The sequence below is a fragment of the Hyperolius riggenbachi genome, chromosome 3 (assembly GCF_040937935.1).
Source record: "Hyperolius riggenbachi isolate aHypRig1 chromosome 3, aHypRig1.pri, whole genome shotgun sequence".
Classification (NCBI taxonomy): domain Eukaryota; kingdom Metazoa; phylum Chordata; class Amphibia; order Anura; family Hyperoliidae; genus Hyperolius; species Hyperolius riggenbachi.
Genome location: NC_090648.1, coordinates 360,768,811 through 360,781,056, shown reverse-complemented (window position 1 = coordinate 360,781,056; position 12,246 = coordinate 360,768,811). Strand labels below are relative to the sequence as shown.

General features: G+C 44.9%; 1 protein-coding gene across 1 annotated transcript in view; it reads right to left on the bottom strand.

The window, feature by feature from the left end:
* FBXO38 (F-box protein 38) overlaps positions 1-9,224 on the bottom strand; it is a 106,390-nt gene extending 97,166 nt beyond the window's left edge. The window contains exons 1-2 of the mRNA XM_068277117.1: positions 9,066-9,224; positions 4,652-4,797 (exon numbers count right to left, since the gene is read on the bottom strand). Coding sequence (XP_068133218.1) covers positions 4,652-4,773 — 122 coding nt within the window. The 5' untranslated portion in view covers positions 4,774-4,797; positions 9,066-9,224. The remainder of the gene's footprint in view (positions 1-4,651; positions 4,798-9,065) is intronic.
* Between the last annotated feature and the right edge of the window lie 3,022 nt (positions 9,225-12,246).

The window sequence follows — 12,246 nt, the reverse complement described above, 5'->3', positions numbered from 1 at the left end:
AACACTAGCAGGCTCCATGTTCCTTTAGAACCCTTTCCCCACGGAGAGCAGACGCTTAAATAGCCTGCCCCAGGCTGGCTCCCCCTCCCCCTCCCCTGCCGCCATGTTACTTACTGGCACCCTCTCTCAGTGCAGCAGCGTCCAGGCACATGGGGAATTAAAATACGGAGGTGGCCGAGTGAGGTAATATGCTCTAAACCTGACCTGGCATTGGCAGGTCTCCAATGAGCAGGGAGCCAGCGGGGAAATAGCGGCGGTATCTGCGTTTGGAAAGGAGGGCGCCGCTCGTGATGTCATCCGTACCGCGTGAAGCGTATCTACGGAAGCCTGCGCAGTAAGCACTTCCGGATGCCTCCTCCACACTGCAGGAAACACCATGCTTCCGGACGGTGCGGGTCTCTAACACCTCCTCACCACCAGAACACCGGTAAGCAGACCCTGCTTTGCTCCAGTGTCCTTTTTCTGCCACCACAATGCCAGAAACCTAAAAACATGGGTCCCCGCGCGGATAACCTCCAAGGGATGGGAGCCCTTAACGTCTCCTGCACAAGGAGCTCACCCCTCCTTTACAAAAACAGGTCTGTGTTCCTAGAAGGTAGGAAACAGTGAAAACTGTAGTTGGTCAGCTTGTGCGCACATATGTAAGGTGGCCTATTGGGTATGAAAATTTGTTGTTAATTGTCTGTGTATCCATAGAGCGAGGAACTGGTGTACTCTCAACCTACCGGCTGTCCTGGAGGAAGCCTGGAGAAAAGGTTTTCTGTCAATATACCGGCTCCCTGATTGGCTGACAGCAATATGCCTAATACATTAGCCCCAAAAGGCAAGCTATTTTATGCAAATGCAAAATTGTTTCCAAGCCGAATTTAATTCGATAAATACTAATTTTAAGCAGCCCATTCCTCAAGCCCTGATGCATGCATACATTGTTTTACAAATCATTAGGTCCTGCTCGTACTAACAGGCAGCCTTATTACATTGAATCCATGTAGTAATTCGCATACAATCAATCATAATTGGCTATACAATTAAATGTATCTATATGTAAATACCATTAAATCTTAATTCCATATTCCATCCACTAAGCCAACAGATGCAAGACCAGTCCACCAGCGCAGCACGTAAAAGCCACTCCGCTCGGATAAACTGCAGGTAAAATGGGGACAGGTCCCACCAACCACCCAGAAAACACAAGAAAGAATCCTTATGGAGCATACACATGCCCCCAATAACCTCACAGAGACATGTATATATCCCATACCCACTCCATCATAACCTCAATCATTCGATATAAAAAAAAGTTCAAGTCAAATTCAATGTTAAGACCCCCCCGGGGCACAAGGTTTTTATCTCGTTGATCCAACAGGATTCCATCTTTGATAATTCCCTAATCTTATTACACCCCCTCCATTTCACCCTCAATTTATCAATTCCACAAAACCTCATGCCCATGGGGTCCCGGCCATGATGTTCAGCAAAATGCTTGGATAAATGATGCCCAACATTTACTTTAATATTCCGCACATGTTCCCCCATGCGATCCTTTAATCTTCTAGTGGTCCTTACTATGTACTGGTATCCACATGGGCACCAGGCCATACACAGAGCATGACTACTATTACAGGTGATACTAGCTCTAATTTCATAATTCATTCCGTTAACCTTACCAGTAAACTGAATGCCCCTATAAGCTTATGCCTCTCTGCACACCACACAATCCCGGCATGGAAAGAAGCCCTTGCTCCCCACAAGCTCCACCCATCCTCATCTTAGGTCCATCAATAAAACTGGGATCCAGTATCAGTTGCAGGTTTTTTGCCTTTCTATATACTGTATAAACTGAGGCTGTTCAGGTATTCTTCCACCCAGAACTTTATCAGCTTTAAGGTCATTCCAATGCTTCCTAAACACACGCTCAACTTCGTTGTGCCTAGAATTGAAATCCAATAGTGTAGCATAACAATATTTATACCATCTGTACCTTTCCTTGTCCTACAGTCAACATCTGTCCCCTATCCAATCTTCCAGTGGCATCTCGAATCTGCACCAATCTATCACGTCCATATCCTTTTTACACAAATCTATCCATTAGCATGTCAGTCTGCTCCCTATAGTCCATTATTTCTGAGCAGTTCCTTCTTATTCTGTACATCTGCCCCTTCAGTATATTCATCAGCCAATTCCTATGATGGAAACTGGAATACAGAATGTATTCATTCCTAGCCATCTTCTTAAAGTGTGTCCTCCTTTGTTATCCGTCTCCCTTCCTATACAGTTCCAAGTCCAGGAAGCAAATTCTGTTCGCATCATACTCAGCCGTCAGTCTGATTCCCCGATTTATTAGAATTGAGCCACTGCAAATATTTCTCTAATGCCTCTTCCTTCCCACTCCAAATAATGCACAAATCGTCTATTTAACGAAAGCATTTTTTTTAACACAATTGCTTCTTATGTCACCTAAAACATTTCTCTCCCATTAATCCATTAAAATATTAGCCAAGCTAGGGGCAAACTTGACCCCCATCGCACATCCCCATTATCAGACGAAAAAAAATTACCTGCATACCAAAAATTACTACGAATAAGGGCAGATGGTAGGCCCGATACGCGCAAGTTGATCCTGTGATTTTATTGCACGGTCTGCGGATTTTTCTAATAAACTCATCAGCCTTTTACTACTACCCGGCTTGGTTTGCGGATCCTTTTCTTGTTAGTCTCCATACCAAAAATAATTGTGATCCAAAACAGAATTCAATAATCACAAAATGAACATAATTTGCTCCCTTCTTATGGTCCCTGTCCTAATCAGGGCATTTTCCACTGCCCGCAGTCCCAAGTCATGTGGTATAATCATATACAACGATGCCACGTCTGCTGTTACCAAGATGTTACCCTCATCCAACTGTATGCGTTAGGCCTCTTGAATCATCCGTTTTGTATCTTTAACTAGATATAGAAGTTTCTGTACGATCGGTTGCAGAAATGTATCAATATATTCTCCCATCCGTTGGTTTAAAGACTCTAATGACTGGTCTTCCCGGGGGCTTGTCTAAACTCTTTTATACCTTAGGGTTTTGGTATATGACCGGTATCCTTGGTGCATCAACAATTAAGTATTTAAATTCTGCATCAGTGATTATCCCTTGTCCCAAAAAACAGCCCCTGATGAGTACAAATGTACAAGATGCTCAGTGCAGAGCTACAGGCGTGGAGAGTCAGCATGGGAGACCTTGTATTTTGATAGGCTTGTTTTTTACATCGGAATATGTGAGTGCACTTCTTTTAACATTTTTTTAATAATTGTGCGGTTTTACACTATGAAAAGTTCCTTCAGTTGCTAGGTTTTGCAGAGAGCGGTTTGAAAACTGCTTTTCTTTTGCTAAAGCAAAGATCCATCTGCCATACTGATGCCAATTGGGGCCTGCTGGAATATACCCACAAGTGTCTCTGCTGTCTTATAATTTGGACGGCAGAGTAGCAGGTGAGAGGCCACGGGTGACGCCAATGGTGTCCTTTTGCACATGTGGAGTGTTCAAAGGCGGTTAGTGGATTATGGTGCTTTTATTGCCGTCTGTGACCTGGCAGCTATAGTGTATGGTGAGGACCTGTGATAACTGTTTACATGGTGGATGCATACACGGAATTTCACTGGGTGGTGTTGTATATTTTCTATTGATTATTGAGAAGGGTATGAATCATTTTGAACAGGACACTTTTTGCACAAATGTAAATAAAAGCTGAGAATTTTTTTCCCACCTACAATAATGCCTCTTGTACATTGTCTTATCTTTTGGAAGACACCTATGTCATTTCCCTTCAAAACAATACTTGCTGGTTGAATAAAAGTAACCAAGTCAAACTTTGCCAGGGGTATGAATAATTATGGGCAGCACTGTAAGAGAAAGCCTAAAGGTGCATACACACATCAGACTATAGTCTTTGGAAACTGAAAGATCACAGACCAATCTTACCACCCTTCATGTAGTATGAGAGCCATACTCTACACAGTCTTTTCTATGGAGCTGAACTCCACATCAGAAAAAAAATCTTTGCAGGATGCTGCCCACAAAGACGCTGTACAGACACAAAAGATCAGTATCTGCAAAAGATCTGTTCCTGCCAAAACTCCATTCCTGCAAATTGCAATGATAGTCTATGAGATCTGCAGATCATCATACACACATGATTTAACTGACATTCATCTGCAGATCAAGCAATCATCCGCAGATCTGAAAATCCATCCTGGTGGATCTGATCTGCAGATGAATGTCAGTTAAATCACATGTGTATGATGATCTTCAGATCTCATAGACTAGCATTGCAATTTGCAGGAATGGATTTTTGGCAGGAACAGATCTTTTGCAGATACTGATCTTTTGTGTCTGTACAGCATCTGTGTGTGCAGCATCTTGCAAAGATTTTTTTCTGATGTTGAGTTCAGCTCCATAGAAAAGACTGTGTAGAGTATGGCTCTCATACTACATGAAGGGTGGTAAGATTGGTCTGTGATCTTTCATTTTCCAAAGACTATAGTCTGATGTGTGTATGAGCCTTTAGATTTAGTACAAACATGAAGGAATGAATGTGGGAAAGAATTAGCAGTTGGAATCCTTTCCACATATTGACAAGGCACAGCAATGACAATACTCACTTAAATATATGACAAAGCACTTCATGAGATAGCTGGTTCATGTAATCCTTAGGATCACTGGATTTGCTTTCTGCACCTTCAGAATTTGTTTTGCAGGGTCTGACTTTCCGACGAGGCCCCATCTTTCCACTGGAAAGTGACAATTACTATACAAAAGAAAAAGAAATATGCTAGAACATGTAGTTGGTAGCAAAAGGTATAGAGAGAAAAGCACAACAGAAAACCTATACAGCATGGCAGCCAATACAGATGAGAGACCACAATATACATTTAAACATATAATGGGCATGTCCAGTAATGACAGCACTGATGGATCTGTAAGTGACCTTATGGGACATCTGCACACCGCTAGATTCTAAGCCAAGATGGCCACCTCGACCAAGTGAGGTGCCAAAGGGGATAAAAGTGTCAGACTTAGTCCAACACTGATCTAAAGGGGCTGACGCTGTGCTAGACACGGCAACAGAGAACCTAGCAGCAGCCATGTTTCTCTGTGTCGGACTAGGTCTGACATTGATTCTGAACTGAAGAGTGCACATGAAGAGGGAACTCCTCTGCCAGCTGTGCTCCTAGAGGATTCCCTGTGCTGCACTTACTGACCCTGCTTACTATGCCTTTCAGTGGCTACTGCAAAAGGTCTCATCGATGAGAGTCATTTCACCTAAATGGAAAAGAAAACGTCCTAGGTAATTATTTAAACTCTGACAGTCTCAAAGTTAGGGGAGTGGTACCTAAATGCTTAACGGACAGGTCCGAGCAAACAAAATCCACTTTCCTGGGGCTTCCTCCAGCCCCTGGCAGCCTACCTGTCCCATACCACAGCTCCGGTGTCCCAAGATCCCCTGCATTGCAAATGCCGGCCTCGTCAGATCAGCATCTTCTGCACCTGCGTAAGCACGTGGCTGCGCAGTTCATGGTTGCGATCACATGGCCTGGAGCATTCTGCGCAGGCACAGAAGTCCTGCTTCCTGAAGTTGCGGAGAGGGACTGATCGGCTGCCAGGGGCTGCTGGAGGAAGCCCCAGGTAAGTAGATCTTGTGTTTTGTTTTTTCTTAAGCTCGGATGCGTCCTTCAAAGTCCCTTTTACACTTGGCCACTGTATTGCCCTGCATTACACTACCCTGCCGCAAGGGCCTTACAAGTTTATGGACTTGCACACTTAATGATGCGAAACAGGAAACGGTGCACCGGAAGTATCCAAACCGCCGCATTCCTGATGCACAGTTTACAGCGCATTGCCGCATGATCTGTGCCTACCACATGAATTATGCAGCAATGCAAGTCAATGGTTGACACAGTAAGTGTAAATGACAGGAACGTGATGTGGCTGTTGCACAGACGTGAATCCTAGGGACATACTACTGAACCAGGGTGAACATGGAAACACAGGTCAGGACAAGGGGAGCATAGGGCCAGGAACCCCACAGGAGCAGGGGAAGGACAGGACCGTGGGGGAGAGAAATCACAGGACCAGGGGAGTGGGGGTCGTTGGTGAAAATCACAGGACCAGGGGAAGCACAGTATATAGTTAAAAGGGGAGCTCAGGACTTAAGGAAACATGAACAGGGGAGCACAGAAAGGAGGATAAGCTGTGTGTATTGGGCTGGGAAGCACAGGATGGGTGGACGCAACTAGACACAAGGGTAGCTATATGGGGAAGGAAGGGGGGGAACACTGAACACCAAAGAATCATAATGGGGAGAGGGACACTAGACCACCAGGGAAAGCTGAATAGGAGAGGGGGGAACCACTGGACTGGCAGGGATCATGTGCAGGGGAGGCGGGCACCACTAAACTGTTAGGGAACGATGTACAGGTGAGGGGGCCCAATAGCCTGTCAGGGAACACTGTATGAGAAAAAATGTCCCCATCCTTCCAAGATATTTTTTCATGCCACCCAGCTGAACTCTATTTAGAGGACATCCAAGCTCTACTTTAAAAATAGTTTCACGGTTTCATACTAAACAGGAAATTTTAACTTCCTTTTTGAGCTAGTCCAGGCATGGGCAAACTTGGCCCTCCAGCTGTTAAGGAACTACAAGTCCCACAATGCATTTGCTTTTATGATTTATAACTGTGGCTGTAAGACTCCTGCAATGCATTGTGGGACTTGTAGTTCCTTAACAGCTGGAGGGCCAAGTTTGCCCACACCTGTGCTAGTCAATAATTATAGAAACAAAATAGTTATAAACTGTTCAGAGAAAAGAATTCTTGGAGAAAAGATCATTTATAGCTTAAAACTCCAAAAGCAACTGAGTAGCAGGATAAAACAGACAATTCAATTAGAATATGAAAAAAAAACAAAAAAAAAAAAAAAACGGATAAAGTCCCTGCAGACTATTTAAGGGAACCTGACGTGAGTAAAATTATTTAAAATAAACACATGACGTAGCTGCAAATGAATATTACATACTAACCTCATTGTCAGTTCCTCTCAGAGGCTCACCATTTTCATCTTACAGTGATCCCTTCCCGTTCTGACAATATTTTGTCAGAACTGAAATATGCCAGTTGCTGTCAGTTATATATCAGCAGCTGTCAGTTACAACTGAATGTGCAAGGTAATGTCCATGTTTCACTATAGCTCAAGTGGGTGATATTACAGTTAAACAGTGTGCTGACCAGGAAGCTGTTATGGGGTAATGGCCATTTTTAAAATAGAGGACAGAAAATTCCACTGATCAAAGTGGACGAACAGGACGCAGGAGTGGAGAAAGAGATTGAGGATTAGACTACACAGGAGGCAAGTATACCTACCTATATATGGTTATTTTGACTTTTTATTTTTAGTCCAGGTCCTCTTTAAAAGGGAATCTGTACTGAGTAAAAATATTTAAAATAAACACATGAGGTAACTTCAAATGAACATTACATAGTTACCTTGCCATCAGTTCCTCGCAGAAGCTCACCATTTTCTTCTGACAATGATCCCTTCCAGTTCTGACAAAATTTTGTCAGAGGTGAAGTATATCAGTTGCTGTCAGTTATAGCTGAGAGGACGACTGATGTGCCAAGTAATGTCTATGTTTCCCTATGGCTCAAGAGTGTGCTGACCAGAAAGCTGTTATGGGGTAATGGCCATTTTCAAAATGGAGGACGGAGAATTTCCTTGTTCACAGTGGACAAACAGAACGCAGGAAAGGAGAAAGAGATTGAGGAGTAGACTACACGGGAGGCAAGTATGACTTGTGTATGTTTATTTTGACTTTTAATTTTTAGTTCAGGCTCTCTTTAAAGGGGCACTTAAGTCAAACAAAAAAAATGAGTTTTACTCACCTAGGGCTTCCAATAGCCCCCTGCAGCTGTCCGGTGCCCTCGCCGTCTCCCTCCAATCCTCCTGGCCCCGCCGGCAGCCACTTCCTGTTTCGGTGACAGGAGCTGACAGGCTGGCGATGCGAGTGATTCTTCGCGTTCCTGGCCACAATAGCGCCATCTATGCTACTATAGCATATATCATATAACATATAGCAGCATAGAGGTTGCTAATGTGTCTGGAAACGCGAAGAATCACTCGCGTCCCCAGCCTGTCAGCTCCTGTCACTGAAACAGGAAGTGGCTGCCGGCAGGGCCAGGAGGATCGGAGGGAGACGGCGAGGGCACCGGACAGCTGCAGGGGGCTATTGGAAGCCCCAGGTGAGTATAACTCATTTTTTTTGTTTGACTTATGTGTCCCTTTAAGTGAAATCTACTAGCACCACCTCTTCCTCTCTCAGTGAAAGGAACATCTGCCACAGTGGCCTAAATGTGTAAGAGAGGGATCACACTTGTGTCTGCAGCAAAGAAGACTAATTCGCACCATGTCCCGCGATATCCGCATATTGTCTGTGTTTTATTTTAACGTTTTTTTTTTTTTTTTCTCAGTTGGAGTCACATGCGTGGTGTGGAAAAGTAGCGCAGTTCGTATACTTTTTTTTAAACGTTATACAGAATTGCACATGGCGAAAAAAGCAGCAGCGCTATGGTAAAGCATCAGTTGCATTTTCACATGCAATTTTACATTACAGCAAAAAACACTGTAGATTTTTACAGGTGTGACCCCTACCTAATGTTATTAAAATAACTGGAGTTTAATGGGTACTTTAATCACAGTTTATGCATAAGGCTGGGTTCATACTGGAGTCTGGATGGATATAAAACGGATCCTGTAAAATGGATCAGTTTTCAGTTTCAAAACGGATCAGTTTGTTACAATGGATCTGTTTTTCCTCCATGTTGCCACCTGCTCGGTATAGCAGTTGGCACCAGTTTCACCCGTTCGATCTGTAGCAGTACCCAAACTTGTGTTGTCGTCGTAAAGGACTGAACTGATCAATTACAAACTGACTAATGTGAAAACCGGACAAAAGGAGGAAAGGAGTGCTCCACGGTGTATTAACTTTTTAATTGAAAATCGCAAACAAAAAAATGCACTTACGCCTGTAGATGGGCAAAGCCCTGATGTATCTGCGGGGGGCAGCCTTCTGACCGCTGTGGCCTGCAGCGGTGAGGCCCGTCGGGCGGTCTTGGGACGCAAGATCTCTCTCACTGCAGTACTTCCGTGTGCCAATGACGTCACTACGCCTTTCGCCGTATCCACGCCTTCGTCATGTGACCGTCACTGGTACCCACACGTCGTGTGATAAGCGTTCGTAGGTAACCATAACTACGCGCATGTTAATACGCGCGTGGTCATGCAGAGACTTGATTGGCCCCAGCCGGGAGCGTGTCAGATGACGCTCTGGATGGGGGCGGGAATGCACGTCAGCGTAATAAGGAAGTTACCGGTGTAATGTCTCTGATTGCGCTGCCTCAAAGCGGCCTTCCAAGGCAGACATGCGCAGACATTACTTCCTCATTCCAGTGAGAGAAGGCCATAGCAGACATAGCATAGCTCAGACTGCTTCTGCAGAGCTGGCGTTCGATGGTTCCGGTGATTACACCGGGCTGTGAATGGAGTTCATTATAATGCGCTGAAGGTGGAGAAGATTTACTGACAGGAAGACATTTGCAGGGCAGGCAGCCGTCAGAAGTGCTTGATTAGAATACTGAGAGAGTATTCCAATCAGCGTTCTACCTCCTGTTCAGTTTCACATTAATAAAGTCATTGCACTTTTTTTTTTTTTAACAGGACAGATCTATTTTATTTGACATAACTACCAGGATCAAATATAAGTTTTAGTTGGGTTTTATTATTATTATTTAGTATTTAAGGGCAGCATGGTGGCATAGTGGTTAGCGCATTCGCCTTGCAGCTCTGGGTCCCCGGTTCAATTTAATTCACTTTATTGTCATTATGTAACACAACAAAATTGCTTTTCATGACAACCCCACGGTGCATATAGGGAACATAGTGATAGTAACAAGGAAGAGAAGAAATTATACAAGTGTGCCAGGTATTACAGATGTTTAAACAATTTGTACACAGTGTTAATTATTTCAGAGAGGATTTAGAGTTCATCAAGTTTATGGCGGATGGGAAAAAGCTGTCTTTCAGTCTGTTTGTGTGTGTGCGGATTGATCTAAAACGTTTACCTGATGGAAGGAGCTCAAAAAGGGCATTTCCAGGGTGAGTGTTGTCCTTGATAATGTTTTTGGCCCTTCTTACGCTGCGAGTATTATACAATGTCCCACAATTAGTTGGGATACCTTTGTTTATTGATATATTAGGTGAATATGTGATTTATATATACTTTATTTTATATAGAGATGTACACTCAGATTATAGTAAAACTGTATGTTTATTTGCTGAATAGACTGGATTTTAGGTGAATCCCCTTGTGTGCTGATGCTATGGCCCCCTGGGCGCTCCTTTGTTCTCCCCTTCCCTGCCCTGTGGGGCCGGGGTGGCCTGGCCGTGGGGATGGCCCCCTGGGGGTGCGATGTGCCCGGAGATGTCCAGCCTATGCCCCTGATATGGAAGCGTGTGCTCCAGGGTATAGTTGATTGACTTTATCCTTATCAAATTTCCCTGCTTATCGGTGTTTTTTAAGCATCGATGGGCTCCTATCTCTGTGGCGCGCCGGCCCCTGTGGTGGCGTCCCCCCGGCCTGGCGGATGTGGGCCCCGTGTGGTGGGCTTGGGGTGAATGGGGAGCCCAGTGGTATGGTGTCAAGGCGGCCTCGGGGCGTCACATTGGGCGACCTTTGTCGCCTAGAGCTGCGCGCTCTCCCCTCCCCGCCTTGTGGCATGCCATTGAGCTGGGATCAGCTCATCACGGCCAACCCCATCCTGGCCACTAGATGGCGCGCACGGTGGGGTGTGGAGGTGTGCTGCTCCTCTATGCCGACGCGGACTCTGTCCTCTCACCTGCGCGCGCAACCTTGTGACGCGCTTGCGTGGGGCGGACCCGCGTGCGGCGTGGCGTCCTCGGGCCGCCGGGCGCCATTATTAGGCCGGGATCCATGCAGACGGGATCGCTTGATGAGCCTGCCCTGATGATGCTGGCGACTTTGCCAGGGAAACCGGTCGGCAAACCAGGGCTCATCGCCCACCAGTAGCATCGCTCCACCTGGGGGACCACTGGCTTCGACCTGTACAGGACGGATGAGTATTTCCTTGCACCTTATGCACCTTACTATGACAATATGCACATGGATGGACTCTATCTCCTTCATTACCAACTTAACTGAGGGCAGTGTACAAGGGCAGTAATATAGCCCACCACGGGATCCCCATGCTTTGAGTCTGCATGACATCTACGTTCTATCTTCCATCACGTGACCTCTTATGGATTGGAGAGCTGCATAAGGGAACATTCCCTGGCGGACTTTTACACTGTATATCTACTTACCTGTTGAATAACAACACAGTGATCTCCTAAATTACATCCTAAACTACAACTGATTCTGGGGTTGATGGTCACGTAAACAGTATGTTTGATGGATACTTTGATGAACTTCGTTTATGTACTATGATTGAAGATTAGAGGAGGGGCACCTGAGTTGGTGACTACACTGACTGCACTGTCTACCCAGGAACATTGCCACTCAGAGGATGATGAATATCTATTGCTACCTATGTTTACTGCAATACTAGGGAGGTGCTTTGAATCGGAACTGTTTTTGTGGTCCACATCATTTAGGCCTATTTTTGCTGTGAGCTCCAGCTTTCAAACTGTTTATTCTTGATGCTAATAATCAAACGTTGGTCCCTCAGGTCGATGATTATGTCCCCAGGTTATTGGAGCCAGTGCTCTGGTTTTTATAAAGGATTAAGTTACTATATATTTTTATAACTTGTGATAAATAAATGATAAAGATTTTATATATATTTTTCTTCCTTTTTTTTCAAGTGAGTAGTATTATACAAAAGTTCCAGTGATGGTAGTTCAGTGCCAATAATGGCTTCTGCTGTTTTAACAACTCGCTGCAGGGCTTCTCTAGTAGCCTTCGTGCAGCTGTTGTACCAGGCCGTCATGCAATGGTCAGAACGCTTTCTATAGTGCATCTGTAGAAATTAACCAGCAGCTTCTGTGGGAGGTTAGCGCTCCTTAGTTTTCTCAGAAAGTAGAGGCGTTGTTGTGCTTTGCCAGTTAGAGCTAAAGCATTGTCAGCCCAGGACAGGTTCTCTGCGATGGTGACTCCCAAAAATTTGAAGCTGGAAACTCTCTCCACAGC